Source organism: Crocodylus siamensis, chromosome 9 (assembly GCF_052110815.1).
Source record: "Crocodylus siamensis isolate JL-2025a chromosome 9, ASM5211081v1, whole genome shotgun sequence".
In the NCBI taxonomy this organism is placed as follows: Eukaryota; Metazoa; Chordata; order Crocodylia; family Crocodylidae; genus Crocodylus; species Crocodylus siamensis.
Window position 1 is genome coordinate 53,633,372 of NC_143403.1, and position 23,132 is coordinate 53,656,503.

The following is a 23,132-nucleotide window of genomic DNA, read 5'->3' on the forward strand; positions in this document are numbered from 1 at the left end:
TGTGTGCATCTGCCTCACTTAAGCACGTGCTATTTCCGAATGGTGGGAAGATGATAGTGTACCCTCACTGTTTTAAGACTTTGGTCCCACACCCCAGAAGACCCCAAAGTACCAGGTTAGTATTATCACCCCCAAAACAAAACTAGGAAAAGTATCTTTTCCAAACGCAAAGTGAGAAGGATAGAAGTGGGGGACTCAACAATTTTATTTAAGTCTGCCCTCTTCCATGCAGAGAATTGTTTGGGTTCATCCAGCTACGAACCAGGCCACAGGGGAAAAAAAAAAAGATCAATACAAGTCACTGCTGTGTTTAGTACCAGCCTAGGATGCAAAAGTTCTCATTTGGGAAAGTCGGGGTTTTAATTTGCATTTCCACTACAGTGACAAGGACTCCACAAATCTCCCTCCTCCCCAGCATTCACCACACACTCTTCAATGACAGTACCTAGCGAATGGAAACACAGATGCTGTGGGGAGGGACCTGTCTGTGCCAAGTTTCAGGCAGATCCAGCAATCCCAGCCCAGTGCTTGTGTTTGTGCTGGGTTCTGTTACTCTGATAGCCTACATGTTCAGCCCTGGACTCGGGAACAAAAATTCTTCTTGCCTCAAGACTTGCAGGTCCCAGTGGGTCTTCATGACTCTGGTAGATCCTCCATTCCAAGGCCTGGCATGGGTGTGAGGAAGGAAGCCAGCTAGCTTCCTGTCTTTTTGGTCCCTGTGCAGGGTTTAGAAAGTCCTATAGGTGAGGAACTCTTTCATTTTCTTGGGAATGGGTAGCGCTAAGACCTGGTAAGTAGTTAGGAAGGTGCGGAGAGCTTTACGGCACAAGTGCTTCAGGGATGAGAGGACCCTGGGTGCAGTCCAGAACTGGACATGGCCATCTCTGGTCCTGCAACGAGACACCGAGAACAGTTTAGCTCCCTGTCACCTGAAAAGACAATCAGTATGCATGTATGGACCCCACTCCTGCACTGCAGGAAAGGGAAAGCTGATAGAGGACACCACAGATCATCACCATCCACCAATCCTGGATTTGACATAGCCGTCACATTTCCATGCCTTGGGAGGGCTGTGCCCACCCTATTTATTAGGGCACTAGGGATGGCTTTCCTATAGTCCCTCCTGAGGTCCCCACTTGCAAGTGGAACTGCACTCAAGAGAAGCCCATAGCTTAAGACCCAATTTAGAAACTTACACTGCTGTTTCATTTACATTTTGAAGTCACTGCAGTCTCAAACCCTAACATGAGCAAAGGCTGGTTCTGGCTGGTGAACCATTAGACTTCAGGGACAGAGAAGATAGTCATCACTAGCAGGGGCCAGAGTATGAGACAAGGATCCGTCAAAGTTTGGATAGTGGGGATTCGGGAGGAATTAAAACCCAGTGCCTGAACATAGCTTTCTGAGCACTTACTGCTCACATCTGAAACAGCCATAGCACTGCAGCTTGGTACACTGTTTGGGTCAAGAAGGAATCATGTACTCCTACCTCCCTCATCCCAAAATCTCCATCCACCAGCCAGCACAGAACATACGCACCCTGTGGCGATAAAACCACCGTGTGGAAAGTACACGCAGCACAAGCCGTTGGTCATAGGTGCAAATGCAACTGGAGTTCTCAGTTCCAATGCCCAGATCCTCAGGAGTCTAGAGTAAAAGACAAGATGCAATGACAGCCTTTGTGTTCACAAACTTGCACCTTGCGAGGCAAATCCAGCAGCTGAAATAAATACCCAGCTGGACAGATAAAAATATCACCACCACACACATTTCTAGAGTAAGTTCCATCCATGGATACCACCCAATTACGTTACTAAAGCCTCAACACACTGCAAGGCAGCCGTTATGGCTATTTTAGAGGTGGGGATAAATTCAGGCTGAGACGGTGACAGCTGAGCATCACAGCAGATTAACACAGACCCCAGGAGCTTTAGCTTGTGATTTGCTCCTGGCCCATTTCCCCCGATATCACGCCTGGCGTTTGGGTTCTTGGTGTTTGTACCAGATAATAATCAATGAGCTGTGTGTTGGTTACACCAGAGCTGCACTGATCAGACCCCTGGGAAGCCCATCCAGGCACGTCAAGACTTGTGGGTTTCTGTTTAAATGATTCAGTATGAAAACCTAGAGCCTGTATTTTTAAGTGTGACTAATTGGGGGACCCAGCTTGAGACACCTCCAAGAGGTCTGATTTCTAGGTGATAGCTGCTTAGTACCGTGAAAATCAGCCCTCCCTGGAGGGTGCCTCAGGTGCCCCAAAACCACTGGCCTTCTTTGAAAAATCACATTCTGCCTTTCTTTAGATCTGCCAAGAAAAGGTTTATTGGCCACTGAGAGGCCTGCACTGCAGGCCAGAAGATATGAGTGAAGTATAGTTGGAAGCAGCATCTTTACAGGCATCCACAATTCAAAAAGGATGTGGAGAAGCTTGAGAGCGTCCAGAGAAGAGCCATGCACATGATCAGAGGTCAGGAAAACAGATCTTACAATGATAGGCTGAGAGCCATGGGGCTCTTTAGCCTGGAAAAGCGCAGGCTCAGGGGTGATCTGATGGCCACCTATAAGTTTATTGGGGTGACCACTAGGATCTGGGGGAACATTTGTTCACATGAGCGCCCCAAGGGATGACGAGGTCGAACGGTCATAAACTACTGCAAGACCGTTTCAGGCTGGACATAAGGAAGAATTTCTTTACTGTCCGAGTCCCCAAGGTCTGGAACAGTCTGCTGTTGGAGGTGGTTCAAGCACTTACTCTGAACACCTTCAAGAGCAAGTTGGATGCTTATCTTGCTGGGATCCTATGACCCCAGCTGACTTCCTGCCCTTTGGGCGGGGGGCTGGACTTGATGATCTCCCGAGGTTCCTTCCAGCCCTAATGTCTATGAAATCTATGAAATAACCATGGGCAGCTCAGGTAGGAGGACTGAGTGCCATGGAAAAGAGGAAGAAATGGACATTTCCAGGCACCAGAAGCTTTCCTGAGAAATCAGGTGTCAGTCTGAATTCTGTAAAGCGACAAGTCTGACCCAGCAAGACAACCCTGGTAGATGGAAAAAAAAAATTTCCATTTTTGGAAATTTCCATTCACCTAAACCTGCTTCTAGGGGGAAAGTTCCTGAGGGACATCAGCCCCAGCTGAGATGAAAGGACCAGTGCCCTCCACCTATACCAGCCTGATTTACCTCAAGGGAACTGGTTGTGTGGAAGTTTCCTAGGCCTGGCAGAGCCCCAAGGGGCAGGGAACTGAGGCATGTACCTTTCCAATGCACTGCTGCAAGTGACAGTGGAGAAACTGCAGGGCCTGTTCCTGTACCACAGAAGTCAACAGGCTCAACACATCTGCAAGGATTTCTTCCCTTGGCTTCTTCACACATCTCAGGCTGCTCATGGCACCATGGCTTGGTTTATACCAGAAGGCTCCTGGTTACTGGTGTTTCTTGGTACATGGTCCACCCAGTTGCTCGTTTTGGGAAGGTGACAGTAGTATTTCTTACACCTTCTCCTGCTACCTGCATTTTTATCTAACCCAAAAGGTAGTGGGACACCCCACTAACAAATGAGGACTCAATACCCAACCCTGCCCTACTCTCAGAATTGCTTCAGCTGTAAACAGGACAGTGGCAGGCCTTCAGCAGCTGACTTAGCGATGGCAAAAGGGTAACATCACCAAGCTGCAGTGCCCCAGACAACACTGTAATAGAGCCCAACGCCCCATGTGGGAGCGAAGGTACAAGATGTCTACCTACTCATGCACCAATCAAGATCCATCAAGCTCCCACAGATGGGCAAGGATTAAATATCCTGGATGCTGCCCCACCAGCTGTGGCATCAGAGTGAAGAGGATACAACAAAACAGAGGCATCCAATTCCAGAAGGTTTGTGTCCCTGCTGGACAGCAAAGGCCCAGGAGCACTCCAAGCATCTCACCTGCTGTGATAATGTCTACGACAAGAGGTGGTGACACCCTGCAGCATCCCCTAAGCCACTGCCCCCCAGAGCCTCTCACCTGTCATCTGCCACTGTTGCCAGATACAAGCCTTCAGGAGAGAAGCACACGGACCTCAGGGAGCTGGCATGGATGTCAGTACCATAGTCCAATACCGAGTGCAGCGGATCGTGACTAAGGAGTCAGAGAGAAAAAGCACTTGGTCAGAGGCCCAGGGCAGACTGAATCTTTCAAGGATGTGGCTGTGACACCAAAACACTCAGAGCTCTGGGTAGAGCCACACACAGCCGGGTGGAGAAGGGAAGGAGAAAGGAGACCCCTGCAGAGCTCCAGCCTTTGGAGGGTTATTTGGGATCAGTTCTCAAGTGTCTTCCTGGAACATGAGTTCCCTTTGCCATGTGCTGCCATTGTGAGAAGGGATCCATGTCCTAGACTCCTTTTAAAACCTATCAAAGGAAAAAAATGACTGTGTGTTGGGTCCTGGTGGAGAAGCAGTGCTCAAAAGGCCCCAGTGACCTCCTACCCAGCAAAAATACCGCTGTGATCTCTTTCCTGCTGCAACAAGAAGCAACCCCACCCAAATCACAGTTGGATGTGAACTCCCCCTATCATGCAAGGAAGCAAATATCCTTTTACCAAGCGCCTGCCCCAAAGCAGAGGGGCACAGAGTAACACACACAGCAAGGAGGAGGTAGACAACAACAGGCATCAGCCCCCAGGCTAGCCACCTTCCCTCCCCCCCAGGTCACTCAAATGCCTCAAAGATGGCCAGACCCACTCACGCAGCCTTCCTCACCGGAGCGTCCTTAGCTGCTCCCCTGTGTAGGGGTCCCACATGATCACACAGGCATCATAAGAGGCAGTGACCAGCAAGGCTGAGTCTGGTGAGAAGTCGCAGGATACCACGCTGTTCTGGTGCCCTTCCAGTTTCCGGATGAGGGTGTAGGACCGCATGCTCCACAGGAGGGCCTGTGAGAAGGGCACACGAGGTGGAGATATGCTTAGTCCATACAAGTGCTTGGCCCTGGGAAATCCCACACAGACATGGAGTGTGAACAAGCCCTGTTCCCACACCCCAATATACAAGCTTGGTGCTCAATATAATAGACTTCCAGCAACATAAAGACCACAACTCAGTTGCCTGGCTAGACAGCACTTAGGTACAGGGAGTAAGAATGGCCTAGTCCTAAGCTCTACGGGCTAGTGGGGTGGCATGACCATCTTCACAAGGCCCTTCTGCAGGGGCTTGTCACTAGAGGGAGGGTGGCTACAGCCCAAAGCTTGGGCAGATTTACCCCTCTTCCTTGGCCAGCAAGAGGGCTTGGTGCACATTTAAGGGCAACTCCAGATGGACCTGAGAAAGATAAAACTGGAAGGGGCCTCCTGAGTCAGAGTCCAGTCCCTTCTGTTTACACAACGATCCCCAGAAATCACCCCCAAACCTTCACCACGTTTGTCCTTAGCTTCCCATCTACATTGTGTTCTGACACCAAGCTGGTGACCTCCCTTCTGCAGAGACCCTCTGTCTCATCTGCAGGAAGATGGCAAATGCAGGCCAGAGCCTCTGCTGCAGGTCTCAGGCTCTTTTACAGAAGGCAACACAGCATGTACCAGCAGAACCCAGTATTCTGAATAGAGTGCAAGAGGAGCAGCAGTGCCTCTGCATTTCTATCCAGCCCAAAGGGTAGTGAGACACCCTGGTAACAAATGAGGACTCTATACCCAAACGCTGCTCTACTCTGAAAACTGCTTCACTTTTAACAGGACAGTGGCAGGCCTCCAGCAGGACAGCTGGCCATGGCAAAAGAGTCACATCACCAAGACACAGTGTCCCAGACAACACTGTAATAGAGCCCAAGGCTCCGTGCAGAAGCAAAGGTACAAGATGTCACTGCCAGCACTTCTCTTCACCCCAGCCCTTGCTGTCCAAGCAACCAATAGCAGTAGTTTGAGACACATGAAAGCAAGCAAGGCTTTGGATTTTAACCGCTATGATCAGAGCAGAGGTTGTACCTAGGAAAGGCCAAGGGGATGGACTCAGGATTGGGCCACGTGTGAGCTGCACTGCGGTGACCCCTGCTGACCAATCTGTGCAACAGCACCAATCACACCTACAGACAAGGAAAGAGGGCTGGAATGGCAGAAGCGCCAGATGGCTCAAGATTGGGAGCAGTAAACATAAGGTATATCCATTCAGAATAACAGCAAAAGGGATGCTGGGTTCTTCTGCATCAGTAAGGCCCCCAGCCCCTCACTCCTAACACCTCCAACAATGGAGTAAATGAGACCCCAGGACAACTCCCCCTCCCCAGACTTACCGATTTCTCTCCAGCAGCAGAGCACAGCATGCTGCAGTCAGGGGAGATGGAGCAGCAGTACACCCACTGCGTGTGGCCAGACAGCACCTGGACCTGCTTACCTGGGGACAGCAAACGTGCGAGTCATGAGAGGTGGGCACAGACCAGAGCCAGGGCATTTGGGAGGTCTCGGGCATACTTGCATTTATCCTCCTTACAGTTGGCCTTCCCACCCTCTTCCCAGGAAGGGCAGAGGGTTCCTCAGGGCAGTTCAGATCTGATCATGTTTGAGGGAAATCTCTCAAATGCACCTGACATATTCTCTGTCTACAGCAAGTATCCGCTGGGTGGCTGCCCTCCCCACTGGGGTTTGTAACCAAGAGGTCTCCTCTGCTGCGTGTTACCACCTGCTGTCATGACTCCCAGTGCCTACTCTTCTCGCCTCCTCTGGGTCTCCACTGGCTTAGGGTCAAGTACTTAGGTCCCAATACCACAGGCAGAGACCCAAATCCCCGTCCAAATAACTGCAACACTGGCACCAACATGCACACTGACCCAGGGGAGTCAGAACACAGTCATCTACTCCCCATTGCAGGGAGTCATTAACTCACTCATACCATCTCTGCTCAGGTCCCAGACACGGAGGGTCTTGTCCCGGGATGCAGAGACCAGGATCAGGTTTCCATTGGGAGTAAAGCTCAAGTCTCTCACCACGTCTTGGTGCCCAGAGAGATTGAAAAGCAAATGCCCTGCAGACAGAAGCACACAGCTCAGTGTGATCTCACTCTAGGCATTTCTCCCCATAGCCCACAGGGATGCAGCCTGCAGCACAAATTTACATGTCACCCTTGCGCAAAGGCCTTGCCAAACTGAACAAATTAACCCTCAAAATGCCAGTCTGGGCAGGTGGTCAAAGAGGGTCAGAGTTCCCTTTGCTCAAGCATGTTCTTCCAGTCCCAAATATTATGGACATGGCCTGTTCCACACCAACTTTGCCAGGACCAGAAAGCAGGCGGGCAAACAAAAAGCCTGGGTCACACAATAGTCATGGTCTGGTATATTCTGGTGAAAAACTAAGCAACCACCCAGCTTGCTTCACATAAATGAGACTTGCTGCTGGCACAGAGCTGCAGTTCTGGCCACCTCCTGCCCACCTGGAGAGGGGGAAACCCACGGAGACAACAAGGAGAAAGCAGGTTGGGTGTCCTGCCTCCTTCTAGTTTCCCTCATGCAAGCGGAGGCTGGGAGGGTGTGAGCAGCAGCTACCAAGCTGCTGAGCACTGCAGACATGGGATGTTGAGCCAGGCTGGCTCTAACAAGGCAGAGACTGCAGTACAATAGTCTGATTAAGAGACTACTTGGAACAAGCTCAGGAGCTCAACATTCCCTGAAAGAGAGGAGGGCAGAGAGGAACTCCTCGGGGAGACTGCACCTCAGCAGCAGCTGGAAGAATCCTTTGCCAGGTTGAACTTCCCCCCCATCACCTCCTCCATCTACTCACCTGTTTGTACCTCCCAGATTTTGATCTGCCCATCATTGAGACCTGTAGCAAGGATCAGGCAGGAGGGGCTGGGAGCCTGCAAGCCATCTTGCTCCCTGGTGCTGAAGGACAAACCCCAAACGATCTGACCACACTCCAGCGTTTTCTCCTTGGCACCGCCTCGGCCTCGTGTGTCAGCTTTGGTGCTACAGCTTTTACGCTCAATTGTTCTGCAGCCACTGCCAGAGGGAAATTATCAATCCGTTCATAGGCTGCAAGGACCAGGACCTGTGCTGCCCACTGCACCTCATGGAACAAGAGCCCGACATAGGGTGGGGGCCTGGCTCCAGGGATCTCAGCTGGCCAGACATAGGCCCAAACTCCTGGCACACAGACAAAGATTGCACCAAAGGGGTTTGGCCCCTGTCTCACACCATAGGAAGTCTTCCAGGCACACAACAGTGAACCACAACCAGGCACCAATGGACTATTAGCCATTCCAGGAGTTTTTCCAGGAAAGCTGCAGAGCAGGAAGCTTTCACAGACCTCCATGATACAGCTCGGCAGAGCCCTCCTTGAAGCTCTCAGCATGCCAATTATCTAGAAGGCTGGTTTGCAGAAGGACGTGGGAGAACAGAGACTGACAACCCCACCCTGTTCACAGTAGGGAGGACTCTTGTCACAGGAGATATGGAAGATCAGACTGACCCTCAGGTTCCTCTGCTGCAAACCATGTCCTGAGTGCTGGGGGACACTGGATTAGAGGGATATACATACACAAAAGGGACAAACAGCTAGGATAAATTAACGTTGGGGGTCCAGCAAGAGATACTGCGCTCCATCTCCGAGTTGTCACTGGATACTTACAGCTCAGCTTCCTCCAGGGGCCACGGGATCAGCTTCACGATACAGTGGCCCTGAGACCAAGCGAACCAGGCACCATCAGGGGAAAAGGCAACACTCCATGTCTCACAGCTTGACTTCCAGTCGTACTGCTGGGGTCGCCCAGGCTTCAGCTCTGCTAGCAGGACTGGCTCTTCTGAGGAACAAGACGACAGGGTTATTCTCAGAGCATGCAAATACATCAGAGCCACCCAGCACCAGACACCCATACAGATGAGCCACTCTTGATGTGAGGCCCTTCAAATGGCAAGGTAGTCGGGAGGGGGGCAAGAACTCCCCAGTTCTGCCCTCTCCTCAAATTTCCCCTACATGTCTTGCCTGAATCCTCCTGGGCCAACTCCTGTTCCAGCATAATTCAGGATTGGGAGCTGTCCTGTGAAGACGTGAAGCATCAGCTGAAGATGTCATAATGAACTGAGAGAGTCAACCAGTCAGGAGACCCGAGCTCCAGGCCCAGCCCTACTGGGACTTCCATCCCCAGCAAGTTGCTCTACCTCTGCGTGCTCCAATTTCCCCACCTGTACAGCAGCGATACCAGCGTTTACCCCAAAGCCCTGGGGGCTCCAAGGAAAATTCTGCATAGGTGCCAGAGGACTGGTTAAATGCTGAATGGCCCAGCTGCCTGCTAGCATCCGCTCTAACGCAGAACTGCAGAGGAACTACAATGCTGGGACCTGGAGGCCAGGCCACTAGAACTGAAACATGCTCAGAAGTTTCGCTGCTGCTTCAGTTGTTAAACACCACATATCTGATCGTCACAGCTGGCCTAGTTGGAAGCTGGAATTGCAAATGTCTCGGGGCTCATCCTGAAGCCCCAAGGACCCTTGTTTTCAGACATTTTTGGCTCTGCACTGAGCGCACACAGTACTTGGACAGAACCAGCCCAGTGAGCTTCCACGTGGAGGTTTCTTTCAGCTTCAAAGCTGACACTTGCAGACTGGACACCTGGCCCTGTCTCAGCCCATTTGTAGTTTTCATTATATGCAGAAGAACTCCTCTTCCATACAGGGCAGCTTCTGTGCAACTTATATGACAGCAATGTCTCCAGAGGGAGTGGGACTTCGGGAGCCAGTCCAGCTGCAGAGGTCATGTTATGTCCAATTAAACCTGTCACATTACTACTTTTAAGAAACAGATTCCCCCTGTGCACCTGCACATTCAGTGCCAATGAACAAGGCCAACAGTACTGCTTACAGCCAGGCAGGGGCCTTGGCTTCAGCAAAGAGCTCTTAGGATCCACAAGTCTGAGATGTAGCAGAATGAGTCTTGCTCTGATTTACACCTCAACATGTGCTGCTCCATGCCCAGGCCCAGAGCCAAACAAGGCCATGGGTTTGTATTACAGACAAGCACCTTTTAAAGGATAAGGCACAGAACAGTCCATGTATTGCAGTAACTACACTGGGACTCCACAGCAATAACTACACAGTCCATAACAGTGATGCAGGGTTTTTCATGTGCCAACCTTTGCCCAGGTGATTAAAATGCTGAAGCAGGAGCGTTATCAGTGGGCCGCTTCCTCCAAGCAGAATGCTGCCAACTCTGTTAATTAAATGGCATCAAACCCAAGAGGAAGAAAGCCTCCAATAGTGCAGTGACATAGCCACTGAGTTCACGCTCGCTTGTAACCCAACCAAGCATCTGAACTCAGCTCTTGAGAAACTAAGCTAGTACATTCAACCACAGCACTATCAGCATGTGGTTTGGTGCACACCACACACGGCCTGGTAGGTGACTCATAAAGAATTAAGACTGAGGAACTATGATCTTCTTGGCTTCTTTACAGCCAGCAGGAGCTGCTAAGGGAATCCCAGATTGTTGATTTCAGAATGAAAAGCCAACAGGTTGTGAAGGGAGTCCTCTTCAGTCCTCCTGAGCAGCACTTGCTCCCTGCAATGAATTCCCAGGTGGGCAGCAAAGCAAAGGGGAAGAAAAGAATCCTTCATTGGAGCTCAGCTGTGCTCCTTGCGCAATAACAGCTGGATGATGAAACAGGCATCAGGTGTGCGCTTCGGTGCCCAGGAACACAGGAGCAATGAGGTTCCTGGATGGGACAATCACGGTCCTCTCTCTGTATGGCCCTGAGATGCTGTGACCCACAGAGCTTTCTAACCACCCATCTAGTTTGGTGAGATACAGAATAAGTGGGGTTTCAGACCTGTTAACACTAGCCCCCAATACTTCCACTCTCAGTTTAAGACATATAAGCTCTTCCCTGTTCCCAGCTCTCTCACATTCAGAGGTGGAAGAAGGAATTTGTCAAGAACATTCAACCCCAGTCTAGTGCTACTGCACACAGATCAGGCATCTTCAAGCAGGAGACAGTCTCTAATCTTCTTTTGGCACATATTCATTACAACCTTGAGCCAATCACTAGCACACCTCCATTTTCCCAACTGAGGAAGGTGGCCATCTCTTTTGGGAACCTGGGTCAGGGGCCTTTCCATCCAGTTTAAGAACTCTGGCTGGAAGCCGAAGGAGAAATCTCATAGATTTCATAGACATTAGAGCTGGAAGGGACCTCGGGAGATCGAGTCCAGCCCCCTACCCAAAGGGCAGGAAGTCAGCTGGGGTCATAGGATCCCAGCAAGATAAGCATCCAATTTGCTCTTGAAGGTGTTCAATGTAGGTGCTTGAACCACCTCCGCTGGCAGACTGTTCCAGACCTTGGGGGCTCGCACAGTAAAGAAATTCTTCCTTATGTCCAGCCTAAAACAGTCTTGCAGGAGTTTGTGACCGTTTGACCTTGTCATCCCTTGGGGCACTCTGGTGAACAAACGTTCCCCCAGATCCTGGTGGTCACCCCTGATAAACTTAGAGGTGACCATCAGCTCACCCCTGAGCCTACGCTTTTTCAGGCTAAAGAGTCCCATGGCTCTCAGCCTGTCATCGTAAGGTGTTTTCCTGACCTCTGATCATGCGTGTGGCTCTCCTCTGGACTCTCTCAAGCTTCTCCACATCCTTTTTGAATTGTGGAGCCCAAAACTGGACGCAGTACTCCAGCTGCGGCCTCACCAAGGCCAAGTACAAGGGGAGAATGACATCCCGGGATTTGCTCGAGAAGCATCTATGGACGCAAGCCAGCGTTTTGGTTGCTTTACTAGCCGCAGCATCGCATTGGAGGCTCATGTTCATCTTGTGGTCAATGATGACCCCCAAGTCTCTTTCTTCTGTAGTGCTATCCAACATAGCACTGCCAAGCCTATAAAGATGCTGCAGGTTTTTCCTCCCAAGGTGGAGAACCTTGCATTTTTCGGTGTTAAACACCATGAGGTTCTCGTCCGCCCATTTGCTGAGCTTGTCCAGGTCAGCCTGGATCACCCGCCTATCTTCTGACGTGGATGCTTTGCCCCAAAGTTTGGTGTCATCGGCAAACTTGGCCAAACCTGATGGAATCTGTCCAAGCCACATGGCCCATCCAGCTAGGGTGGTTACAGAATCACACCCGGCTGCTTCTAGCTGCCCAGCCTGAACGACAAGGTAACTATTTACAGCCGGGTCATCTAAAGGTGACCTATGCAGGGCTCAAACTCATTCCAAGCCACGTGGCAAAATACCTTAGCTGCCCTGCCACCACGCTCTAAAGAAATGCAAAGCATATAGTTCAATCCAGTGCTTCCCAGGAAGTCAACAACAAAACCTTCTACATATATAGATACAACTCAGAGCATTTGAGAGGCTTCACACATACAGCACCTCTGGAGAGGCAATGGGTGCACATAACACTGAGCCCCATAAGGAAGGAAAGTCCACCCAGAGACAGCAACACAGGCCTTTAACCCCAGAAAAGGAGCCGTGAGAGGTCATTCATCTCCACATGCAACACCCTGACCAGGCAGCGGGAATCATGATTATTAACAATCTCCCCACAACTTTGTTTCAAAGAGCGGATGTTAAAAAACACACCAGGCAGAAATGTTGAGTGTAAAGCACAATGGCAACAAGGAAAGAGGTTGGGCATCTAGCAAGAAAAAATAAATGGCTATAAATAAACACGCTGCCTGGTCACAGCTTAGCAGCAGGAGCACACTGGGTCTTTAATACTCGCCACACGTTTTTAAAACCGGTATCTGATATTTATCCACGTTAAGTTTTATCTTCCCCTCCTGAGGAAAGAACCATGTACCTCCTCTAACACACCATGATGTAAGAGCAGGGCTGGCTATTTCCAAGCATAAAGATTATCTATTCCCTTTCCTTCTCCACCCCTCTGCCGCCCCAGCAACAGCCGTCCCTCGAGACTTCCCCACGTCAGCACAATGAATGAAGGGGTCTCCCGAGAGCTACCTACACTAGGAAATTCAACTGCTCTGAAACCTCCCACTCCTAGTTTCATAGTTTGTAGGGTCGGAAGGGACCTGAGCAGATCATCGAGTCCGACCCCCTGCCATGGCAGGAAAGAGTACTGGGGTCAAATGACCCCAGCAAGATGTGCATCTAACCTCCTCTTAAAGACCCCCAGGGTAGGAGCCTGCACCACTTCTCTTGGAAGCTGGTTCCAGACCCTAGCGGCCCTGACCGTGAAGTAGCGCTTCCTGATATCTAACCTAAACCTGCCCTCTGCCAGCTTGTGACCGTTATTCCTGGTCACTCCTGGCGGTGCTAGGGGAAACAGTGACTTCCCCAGTGCCTGTTGATCCCCCCTGACTAGTTTATAACAGGCCACAAGATCCCCCCTCAGCCTTCTCTGGGTTTCCTCTGGGCTCCACTAGCCCTGCGCCTCTTTCTGTGACCACCCAGGGCTGCCCACCGTCGCCAGCAGAGGTCCAGCTCCCTACGGCTGACAAGGCTCGGGGGCAGGTCTGCTCGGGAGCCGACTGCTGCAGGCGTGACCACCACGATGCACGGTTTGCACAAGGTTTCTCCGCCATAGCCCGACGGCTCACGTCGCGTCCAGCAGAACCGCTTACAGCCCCAGTCGCACCCAGTGCCGGGTCAGCGAACGAAATGTTCGGGTGCCCGGTTTGCACCGGGTTTTCTCTATCGCAGCCCGATGGCTCATGGCGTGTCCAGCAGAACGGCTTACAGACCCAGCCGTGCCAGCGAACCGTTGAACGTCGGTCAGCCACCCGGTTTCTCTGCCACGGCCCGATGCCGCGCAGCGCGGCCAGCAGAACTGTCCACAGCCCCAGCCACGCCAAGCACCGGGTCAGCCAACTGCTGAACGTCAGTCGGGTGCCCGGTTTGCACCGGGTTTCTCTGCCGCAGCCCGACGCCCAGCAAAACCGCCCGCGGCCCCGGGCCCAGTCTCCAGCAGCGCGGAGTCAGCGAAGCGCTGGACGTCGGCGCCCGCTGCACAGCGGCCCCAAGCCCGGGCGCAGCGGCAGGGCCCCCGACCTGCCCCCCCGCTGCCCCGCACCACTTACCCAGCGGCAGCTTGGCGGCTCCCGGGGCCCAGGCGGCGTCGGCCAGGTCCTGCGGGTCTTCCCGGCCGGAGCAGGAGGAGAAAGACACGGGGTCAAGGGGGCGGCAGCCCACACCCCCCGCCCGGCAGGGGCCTCCCCGCCGCCCGCACTCACCTTCCGCCGCCGGCGCCCCGGGGCCTGCGGGAGCCGCCTCCATGGCGGGCGTCAGCGGGGCGGCGGCCGCGGGCTGGGGCTGGGCCCGGCGCCGCTCCCCATGGCCGCCCGCCCGGGCCGGGAGCGGGCGCGGGCGCGGGGCTGCGGCGGCCAGCTGCTTCCCGTCACATGGCGGCGGCGCGGGCGGCCCCTGGCGGCGCAGGGCTGTAACGCCGCGCCAGCACCGCTCCCGCCCTCAGCCCGGCGGCCGGCTCCAGCCTCCCCAACGGCCCGAGGGCGGAGCCGCGGGGGCCGCTCCCGGCCTGGAGGAGGACGAGCCCCGCGTCTCCCGCCGCTGGTCTTCCCTGAGCTCCTCCCGGACCCCCATCGCGCCTGAGACGCTGGTGCGGGCGCTGCGCCCACCGGCACCAGGAGGCCGCTCGGCCGCCGGAGCGGGTGCATCCCCGCGCCGCTGCCAGGCGCAAAGCAGCTCCGTCATCGCACCTCTGCCTGAGAGAGATGCCAGCAGCCATGGTCAAGGCAGATCTGGGCTACGCTTTAAGCCCCCTTTTGACCTGAAACTACTCCATGCTGGGTTGTAGTAGGGTAGCCATGCTGGTTTAAAAACCCCAGGCGCATCCCGCCCAGGCTAAGCACACCCCGTAAACCTGTCTAGGCCGCTCGGGCCCTAGGGCACTGGGGCAACTTGAACTCTCTGGGAAGAGGAGCAGCCTTCTCTGCCCGTCCTCATTGCAGTAATGTTTTCCTTCTGTCACTGTTAAGGGGAACCTGACCTGCAACCTCAGATGGGCATCAAGTGACACAGGTGATGGATGAAGGAATGGAAAACACACACAGCAGCGCAGCTCTGGGTTACTTGCGCCCTGAGCCGGCAGAGTAGGCACTAAAGACTTGCATCTTCACCCCAGACCCCGGGCTCCCAAGCGTGCCCTGCACGCGTCCTCTGCCTGACGAAGGGTGTTTGTACCCGAAAGCTTGCAAAGAATTAGTTTTTCCAACTGTCTGAGTCAGTCTAATAAAAGATACTGGATTTACCCAAAGAACCTTGTCTGCCTATGTCCTTAGACCAGGGGTGGGCAAAATGCGGCCCACCAGGCCATTCTGTCTGGCCCGCGGGGCCCCTACAAAATTTAGAAAATTAATATTTATCCACCCCTCCCTGCCTGCCTGTCATGCGGCCCTCGATGGCTTGCCAAAGCTCAGTTAGTGGCCCTCCGCCCAAAATAATTGCCTTAGACCAGCATGGCTACAACCAACACTCCTCAAGCATGTCCTGGTAATTTTGAGTAATAGAGGCCACTGCTCATCCAGTTTCCCTGGTGCTTTGGCAAAATAGAATCCAACAGATGTGGGATTAGGCTTTATGAGACGGGATAATAGGATAGAGGGAAACTGCCTCAGGAACCGGTTGGCAGGCAAGAGCAAACAGAGCCGGAAACAAGCAGCCAGATCCAGTGCATGCGATTTACCTGAAAGACCACCTTGGCCCTTTGGCTAAGATCAAGCGAGAGTGGGGGCATCTGAACGCCTAGGCCTCCAGGCTTGCACGTAGGATGCTGCCTGGATTTGGGAACTATCCGAAGCCCCAGACCAACGGGTCTGACTGGGAGGGAGGATACTTGCCTGGTGGTAGAGCCACACAGACCTGATGATTGAGTTCTGCTCAGTCAAATTTTGGAACTTGACTCCGGGCTTTGCCCAACAGAATTTGGAACTGATTTGGCCTCGATAAAGATAAAAAAGAAAATGTGATTTAACTGAAAGACTATTGCCAAACAGGCAGCACTAATCAAAGCTGGAGATCCAGGCTACAAGCCAGCTGCTTTCTCTGGCATCCTGGGCTCAACATGGGCTGCCTTTAAGCAAGGGGCTCTTTCACTCTGCAACCCAGTGGGCCCTGGAAACAGCAAGGATGCAGGAATTTGCAACTTAACTGCTAAAGGAGACCCCAGAGGATGACAGCTGTTGCTGGAGGATTCCTCACTCCCCAGGTCAGCAGAGTCAGAGCGCTCTGTCTGGAAGGGAAACACCCACTACAACTCTCTAGCTCTCTCTGCTGACCAGCACAGTGTCTGTTAGTGGCATGGAGAAGGGCTGGCATGTCCTGTCAAAAACAGAGTGGGCAGGGAAAATAAGAGAGAGGGGAAGAGGACAACTCACTGTGGTACCTGCATGCAGGTTTGGCCCTTATCTACACAGAGACTTGCAGCAAAACCAGAGAAGCTCAACCCTCAGCCCATGGAACAGAGTCATCCAGTTCACAGGCTCCCTAAGGGTCTAGAAATTTGGTGGCAGGGGAGTTATAACAGTAATTGCTGCTCCCACTACCAAATTTCTGGACCCAGGGGGAGCCTTGTGAGCTGGATAACATGGCCCCAAGTGCCAGACCATACTGGCATACAACCAGATCTGGGCATATGGGGTCAGGCTGGCATGCTGGATGACATGAAGGGACCGACACCAAGTACAGGACCTGTGCAGGATGTGGCTCATGGAATGATCCTGTGCCACAGCCAGCTTATGTGGCCAGAGGGTTGGGTGCCACTGAGCTAAACCAATGCAGACCCCTGGGAGGCTACTCTCACCCATCCATTTTGAAATGGTTTGCATCAGTGAAAGAAGTAACTGCAGCTAAAATGGCCCATGCCCTAATAAACAGCCATGCAGAGATTTGCATGGGCTTAACTAAACTGGACAAATTAACCCTTTACATTTGTTTAAGGAAGTTACTTAGTCCCAGTATAGTCCCACAAACACATTGGGCAACACTACCATTTCCTAAGCAAGTCACTGATAGGTATTCACCTCTTTCAACATATTTATGTCTCTCCCCTGCACCACTCTAGAGTTGGGAACACACAGCAAACAGAGGTTTTATTTGTCTGAAAAATAAATTTATTCTATAAACAAAAATCATATCCACACAAACCTCAGCAATATTTTTAAGGAAAAAAATATACAGAGACAAATCTGCTTCTCTGTGGCTCTTTGTACCTGTAGTGAAGGCAGCATTCATTTGGTTTTCACAGGATGGAGGATGCTTTAATTGTGCAATAATTGTGCAAGGCAGGGCTATAGATCCAGCGGAGCCATCTATAATGTAGGCCAGCATATCTCACACCAGTCTTCACTCTGGGATGAATCTGAGATAGGCACAAGCTGTCTTGAGCCCATAGCTTCCCAGGGCAGTAGGGGTGCTGAAGGGGGTGCAGTATATGGGCAAGGCAGGACAGGGCTGTTGCATTTCCTGAAATTCATCTGAAGGTGGGAGCCCCCAAACTGATGCATCTATAATTAGAGACCACTCTATGACTTTCTTCACCTGGAAGTCTGTGACAGATGAAGAAACAGAACTCATATTCACAATCTTAACTACAAACACATCCGTCCTTCCTGATCAGAAAAACACAAAGGGAAAAATGTGCAGTGACTGGCATGTCCTTCCTCCTCCTCCAGCCAGAGCTCACAGTGGGAATAGTCAATGGCTTAAACAGTGAATCTAGCACAGTAGTTCCCAAACTGATCTGTGAGGCCACAAAAGAAAATGTTTAAGGCCAATACCAGTCCTTTGTCCCAAAATGCTTGGGAACCACCATTTTAGAACTGGGTCAGATCTCTGCATCAAAACCATGTGCAATGCTCAGTGACTTCCTCTAGCTTGTCCAGGGCAAAAGATCATTCATTTCATATAGACCTGGGGAAGTTCAGCTTCTCTGGCTGTGCAGTATCTAAAACATCCTGACATTCCCTTCCACTGATTTAACCCTACCATAAAAAACAGACCAAGGCACATCCTAGCGGTGATGAGAGGATCCTTTCCACAAAATTTGCTTCTTCTGGTCCATAGGAGCATATTCCTGGCATTGTCTTGGTCTTCTCTATGCTCTGAGGAGAGTTGTGCTACTATTATTTTTCAGGTGCACCCCAAACAAGTCAGTGGCAGGCTCAGAGGTGTTGAGGGTGTGGGGAAGGAATGAACAAACAGAAAAATGGAGATCAGGGAAGGAAGGAACTAACAGCTGGAACCATGTGACTGACCAGTCCTACTGCAGGAATTTTAACAGCCTTAGTGAAGCTGTAGGTAAATGATGCGCTTGAAGTTTAACCTCCACCCAAATTTCCATGCATTTCAGAAGTAAAGGGAGAATACACCTCTATGTAATCGGCCTCTCTTCATTCTCTGTTTCCTTTGATGAGATCTTGCTGTGTTGCTCATCTCTGTCACCTAAAAGAAACCACATATCAAGAAATCCTAGCATGTCAGCACCAGGGCTTCCCTTGTCTAAGGCTGGTGACCTGCAGGGGCCACTTGCAGCTCACCAGTCTTACTGTCTAGGAGACAAAGAAAAATCAAGAGAGCCATGTGCAGGCAGCAGCCATGTTACACTGCTTTCCTCTCACCATTTGTTCATTCTCTCCACTTTGACTGTAAACTTCTGAGGGCAGGGACTGCCAGTGTGGGCACAAGCACACACACACATGCTTGAGTATGCACAGCACCAAGTGCAATGTGACCCTGGGGCTGACTGAGATCTCTCAACATTGCCTCAGTGGGAAGAACTGTTGTCTAATAGGGCTGTACGAAGCTTTGGTAGCCGATTCAGCCCAATTTGGGGACCAAATCTCTGAATCCAAATCGAAACAGGAGACCAATTAAAAACTCTGAATCAATTCGAAACATCCAAATTGATTTGGAAAAGCTTTGGAAAAGATTCGGCTGCTTCGGAGATTCGGTCATAGACTCCAGCTGGTAAGTCTGTTGGGGTTGGGGGAGGGAAGGGTCATGGGGGGAGGGATCGGGGCTGGGACATACTGCCCAGTGGGGGTGGAAGGGGCAGGGGGCGTTACTTGGGGAGGGAGGTGGGGAGCGTGGGATACGGGTGCAGCTTGCTCCAGGTAGAAGGGAGCAAGTGGCAGCAGGGCATAGCCCCTGCTCCCAGCGCTGCTGTGCCCACATCCCATATCCCTTCGTGCCAGCCAGCAAGCAGTAGCAGGGCAGAACCCCCACTCCCGATGCTGATGCAGGAGCGGTAGCACTGGGAGTGGGGGCTATGCCCTGCTGCCGCCTGGAGTGAGCCACACCTGCACTGTGCCCTCTCCCCCACATGACAGCTTGGCAAGTGGTAGCAGGGTATAGCCCCCATGGCTCCCCCTGTCAGGGCAGAGGCAGACACAGCTGGAGGACCCATGGGAGAAGCCCCCTAGACTGGTCTGCCTGACCCCACCATCCCATCCCCTGCTGGCCCAGCGTCCTGGCAATTAAAAAAAAAAAAGCCCCACACTCACTGGCTGCAGCAGTGGCGACTGGGGCCTCTAAGGGCTCATTACAGAGCCCCCCTGTGCAGCATGGGGCAGTGGGGATAGCCCCCTCCTCCCCACCTGGCACCCAAGCGGCAGCTGCCCTATGGCATGGATGCAGCGCAGCTCGACAGGGCGCTGTGCACTGTCTGGGAGCTGGGACAGCTCCATGTGTCAGCCAGAGCCCAGCACCGCTCAGCCCCAGCTCTCTTCAGAATCAAGCCGATTCAGCTGAATTGATTCAGGACAGTGATCCAAATCTCCAAATCACAGAATCATAGCGGCTGGAAGGGACCCCAAAGGATCATCGGGTCCAGCCCCCTGCATGAGCAGGAAAGACATCTAGGGTCAGATGACCCCAGCCAGGTAACCATCCAGCTTCTCTTGAAGACCTCTAAGGTAGATGCTTTCACCACCTCTGTGGGGAGCTTGTTCCACAGTCTGGACAGCCTAGTTGTAAAGACGTTTTTTCTAATGTTCAACCTGAAACTATCTTCCAGGTGTTTGTGGCCGTTGTTTCTAGTTTTCCCCCCAGGGAACCCTGGTGAACAGTTGTTCACCGAGCCCCTGATGTACACCTCAGATATAGCAGTAACTAATCAAATCAAATCATTGTCCTCTGACAGAGGTTGGAAAAGTGGGTAGAACACAATAGGATGCAGTTCAACAAGGACAAGTGCAGAGTGCTGCACCTAGGGCATAAAAATATCCAGCACACCTACTGACTGGGGAATGACCCTCTCAGCAGCACAGAAGTGGAAAGGGATCTTAGAGTCATAGCGGACTCCAAGATGAACATGAGTCACCAGCATGACAAAATCATCAGCAAAGCTAACTGCACTTTATCATGCATCAGGAGATGCATGACAAATAGATCCCCTCCATGCAACACTGGTCAGGCCGCAGTTGGAGTACTGCATCCAGTTTTGGGCGTCGTACTTTAAAAAGGATGTAGATAGCCTCAAGAGGGTCCAGAGGAGGGCTGCTCGTATGGTTAAGGGTTTGCAGACCAAGCCTTCTGAGGAGAGACTAAGGGAACTGGATCTCTTCAGCCTCCACAAGAGAAGGCTGAGAGGTAATCTTGTGGCTGCCTACAAATTCATTAGGGGACACAGCAAGGAACTGGAGATGCTCTGTTCACCAGGGCGCCTCCTGGAGTAACAAAGAACAATGGTCACAAACTGACAGAGAGCAGATTTGGGCTGGACATCAGGAAGAACTTCTTCATGGTAAGGGTGGCAAGAATTTGAAGCGGGCTTCCAAGGGAGGTGGTGCTCTTCCTTACCTTGGGGGTCTTTAAGAGAAGGCTTGATAGGCATCTGGCTGGGGTTGTCTGACCCCAGCACTCTTTCCTGCCCAGGGCAGAGGGTCGGACTTGATGATCTGCTGAAGTCCCTTCCAACCCTAACATCTATGAATTGGCCAAATCTGAATCGAATACATCCCTATTTATACAGGCCTATTGTCTAACTCCCACAAATATCTGATCGTGTGCAGGAAGAGGTGGTGGAGTAAAGCAAGTAACAGTCTGTTACTGTTCCTTCCTGTCCCAGCAGCTGCTTTTTTATACCAAAAGGTCAACAAGGAAGTGGGGAAAATTCTGGCTTTTCCCACCTATACAGACTCTGCACAGCACGCAGGCAGGGCAGCCTCTTTCACAGTGTGACACTATTTCTAAAGCCAACGCTTACCCTCAGTGATGTGGTAGCCATTACCCATCTGGAGGCCATTCCCATTCACCAGGGCTGTCACCTGATGCACAGTGGAGTCACTGGTTGCCTCTTCTTCCTCTTCCTCCTTGTCTTCTGCCTCAGAGTCCACCAGCACTAAGACATCACTTGAGTCTTGATTCCTATGGGCAGGAAGACAAATGAAAGTGACTAAAAATACCAATACCCTTATCTGCATTTTCCCCTTCCCTGAAGGCCCCACTTCCTCCTCTCTCTCTCTCTCCCCTCCAAGAACTTTTAAAACATTAATAAATTAAATTGTATAATCCTGTCAACAGTTTTTTTCTCCCACTACACAGGTGGGGAAATGGATGCAAACAAAAGTAAAGGGACTTGTTCAAAGCTATAGAACTATCGGCATAGGGACAGGACTCAAAAGAAAAGGAACAAGAAAGAGATGGAGAAAAGGCTGTTGCATTTTAGAACCATATATGCACCCAACACCATGAACAGCCTTCCTTTCAGGGTTATTCACAATTTAAGTCACCTGTTAGGACAACCTGCAAATCAGTGGGTTGATGCTTCTGCTTCAATATTCAAGCAGAAGGGCTTGTCTACATGGGGAAATACCAGTTGCCATACTTACACTGCAATAACTGTGCCCTGCTGTGGTGTAGCTTCTAGTGCAAATCTGTTCCACCTCCAGATTAAGTTAGGTTCTACTGAATTAAGGCCACTAAGATGTGTGTAACTATGCTCCCTAGTGGTAGCTTTGCAGAGGATAGAAGCCCTGCTACTGCCAACAGGCAACAGAGACTCTCCAATAAGTGGTTGAGGTCTGCGGTACCAACCTTTGGTTCTAAGACCCCAATGATAGTTTTCTGCAGAATGTGGCTTCATCACCACACCACCCACCTGCAAGTACATGTTTGCTAAAGACAACTCCTACCTTGGAAAGCATCTTCCCTAAGTTATCAATACAATGCTTGCCGATAGATAAATAGACAGATAGAAAGATATTATACACACATACATATACATATGTACACTTACATATAAAGCTATAAAGCTATACATTTATCATTACAAAGCTTAGCGATGATGATAATGATGAGGAGGAGGAGCTGGATATCTGCAGAAAAGATTCTGGGAAGGATGGCACTCACCTGAACACACTGCCTAAATGCACAGAGAAGAGGGAGAAGAAAAAAGAAGATTTCAGATACCTTCATAAACACAGTTCTCTCAGATAAAACAAAATCACTTTTACAGTCCTGTCATTATCTGCCTTTGTTGGTACAGTCTATTATACAGCACTAGGACTGTCCCAGGTACCCAGCGTGGCCCATGAGTGAGCTGGGATGTAGCAGTATACCACGGAAGATGAGAAAAGGCAACCGTGGTCTGCCAGGATCCAAGCATGTCAAATATGATTTTGCAGGGCAAGGCAAGGGAGTTTTAGCACAGGATACAGTCCCTATCTGTGGGGAGACATCTGCATAGTCTGCTCGCAGCCAGCTCTGCAGGCATCCTGTGTTCTCAGTGCTTACTCGCCTTAAGCTGACAGCACTCCATGAGGAACGAGAGAAGGGGCACCTATCAATCTCTGGCTGGGTAGGTGACAGGGGGGACACTGAAGGACCCTCTCAGGTGAGGTATGAAGAGGCAGAGCTCTAACCCATGTGCCTCAAGGACGGAGGAGCTTAAGTCAGAGGTGATGGCTACTCTTACCTTTCAGACACAGGAGCGGATTGTAGTACAAAATAATTCCTGAGATGACCAGAATTCCCAGCAGTAAGAGGACCACGATTGTTCCCACCACTCCAACTATATTCACTGGCTCTGTGAGGAAAGAGGCAGTAACTCAGTGAGCCTGGGGGTCATGACTTTCTAGACAGAGGTGACGTACTCAGTCACAATGCCAAATCAATGCCAACTACTAACCTGTAACCAGGACAGCCTGTTTGACAGGAGGGGCACTTTGTTCAGATGAATACTACTTGTAACTGGCCCTCACTG

General features: G+C 51.5%; 2 protein-coding genes across 4 annotated transcripts in view; both read right to left on the minus strand.

The window, feature by feature from the left end:
• Positions 1–187: 187 nt before the first annotated feature.
• Positions 188–14,327, minus strand: WSB2 (WD repeat and SOCS box containing 2). 2 transcript variants are annotated; one of them, XM_090062169.1, is made up of 10 exons: positions 14,146–14,327; positions 13,993–14,049; positions 8,591–8,762; positions 7,745–7,962; positions 6,861–6,992; positions 6,265–6,365; positions 4,743–4,915; positions 4,007–4,120; positions 1,540–1,647; positions 188–890 (listed from the first exon to the last, which is right to left on the minus strand). In XM_090062169.1, exons 1-10 carry the CDS (start codon positions 14,186–14,188, stop codon positions 728–730), a joined length of 1,281 nt encoding a protein of 426 aa, XP_089918295.1. In that variant the 5' UTR covers positions 14,189–14,327; the 3' UTR covers positions 188–727. The 2 variants fall into 2 exon arrangements, with proteins under 2 accessions (XP_089918295.1, XP_089918296.1); XM_090062170.1 differs by lacking the exon at positions 13,993–14,049.
• Positions 14,328–17,009: 2,682 nt separating this feature from the next.
• VSIG10 (V-set and immunoglobulin domain containing 10) overlaps positions 17,010–23,132 on the minus strand; it is a 30,460-nt gene continuing 24,337 nt past the window's right edge. For both annotated transcript variants that reach the window (XM_090062353.1, XM_090062352.1), the window contains 4 exons: positions 22,845–22,955; positions 22,280–22,292; positions 21,135–21,295; positions 17,010–18,370 (listed from right to left, as the gene is read on the minus strand). In XM_090062353.1, the coding sequence (XP_089918479.1) occupies positions 18,300–18,370; positions 21,135–21,295; positions 22,280–22,292; positions 22,845–22,955 (356 nt within the window). In that variant the 3' untranslated portion in view covers positions 17,010–18,299. The remainder of the gene's footprint in view (positions 18,371–21,134; positions 21,296–22,279; positions 22,293–22,844; positions 22,956–23,132) is intronic.

Bases quoted from the DNA above. Each gene is read 5' to 3' on its own strand.
- WSB2 (XM_090062169.1), bottom strand. From the start codon at position 14,188: ATGGAGGCGGCTCCCGCAGGCCCCGGGGCGCCGGCGGCGGAAG. The intron at 7,963-8,590 runs GTAAGTATCCAG...TCCCTCTGGCAG, and splicing joins CCCCTGGAGGAAGCTGAGCT to TGGCTGCAGAACAATTGAGC. The intron at 1,648-4,006 runs GTGAGAGGCTCT...CTTTTACTCTAG, and splicing joins GCAACAGTGGCAGATGACAG to ACTCCTGAGGATCTGGGCAT.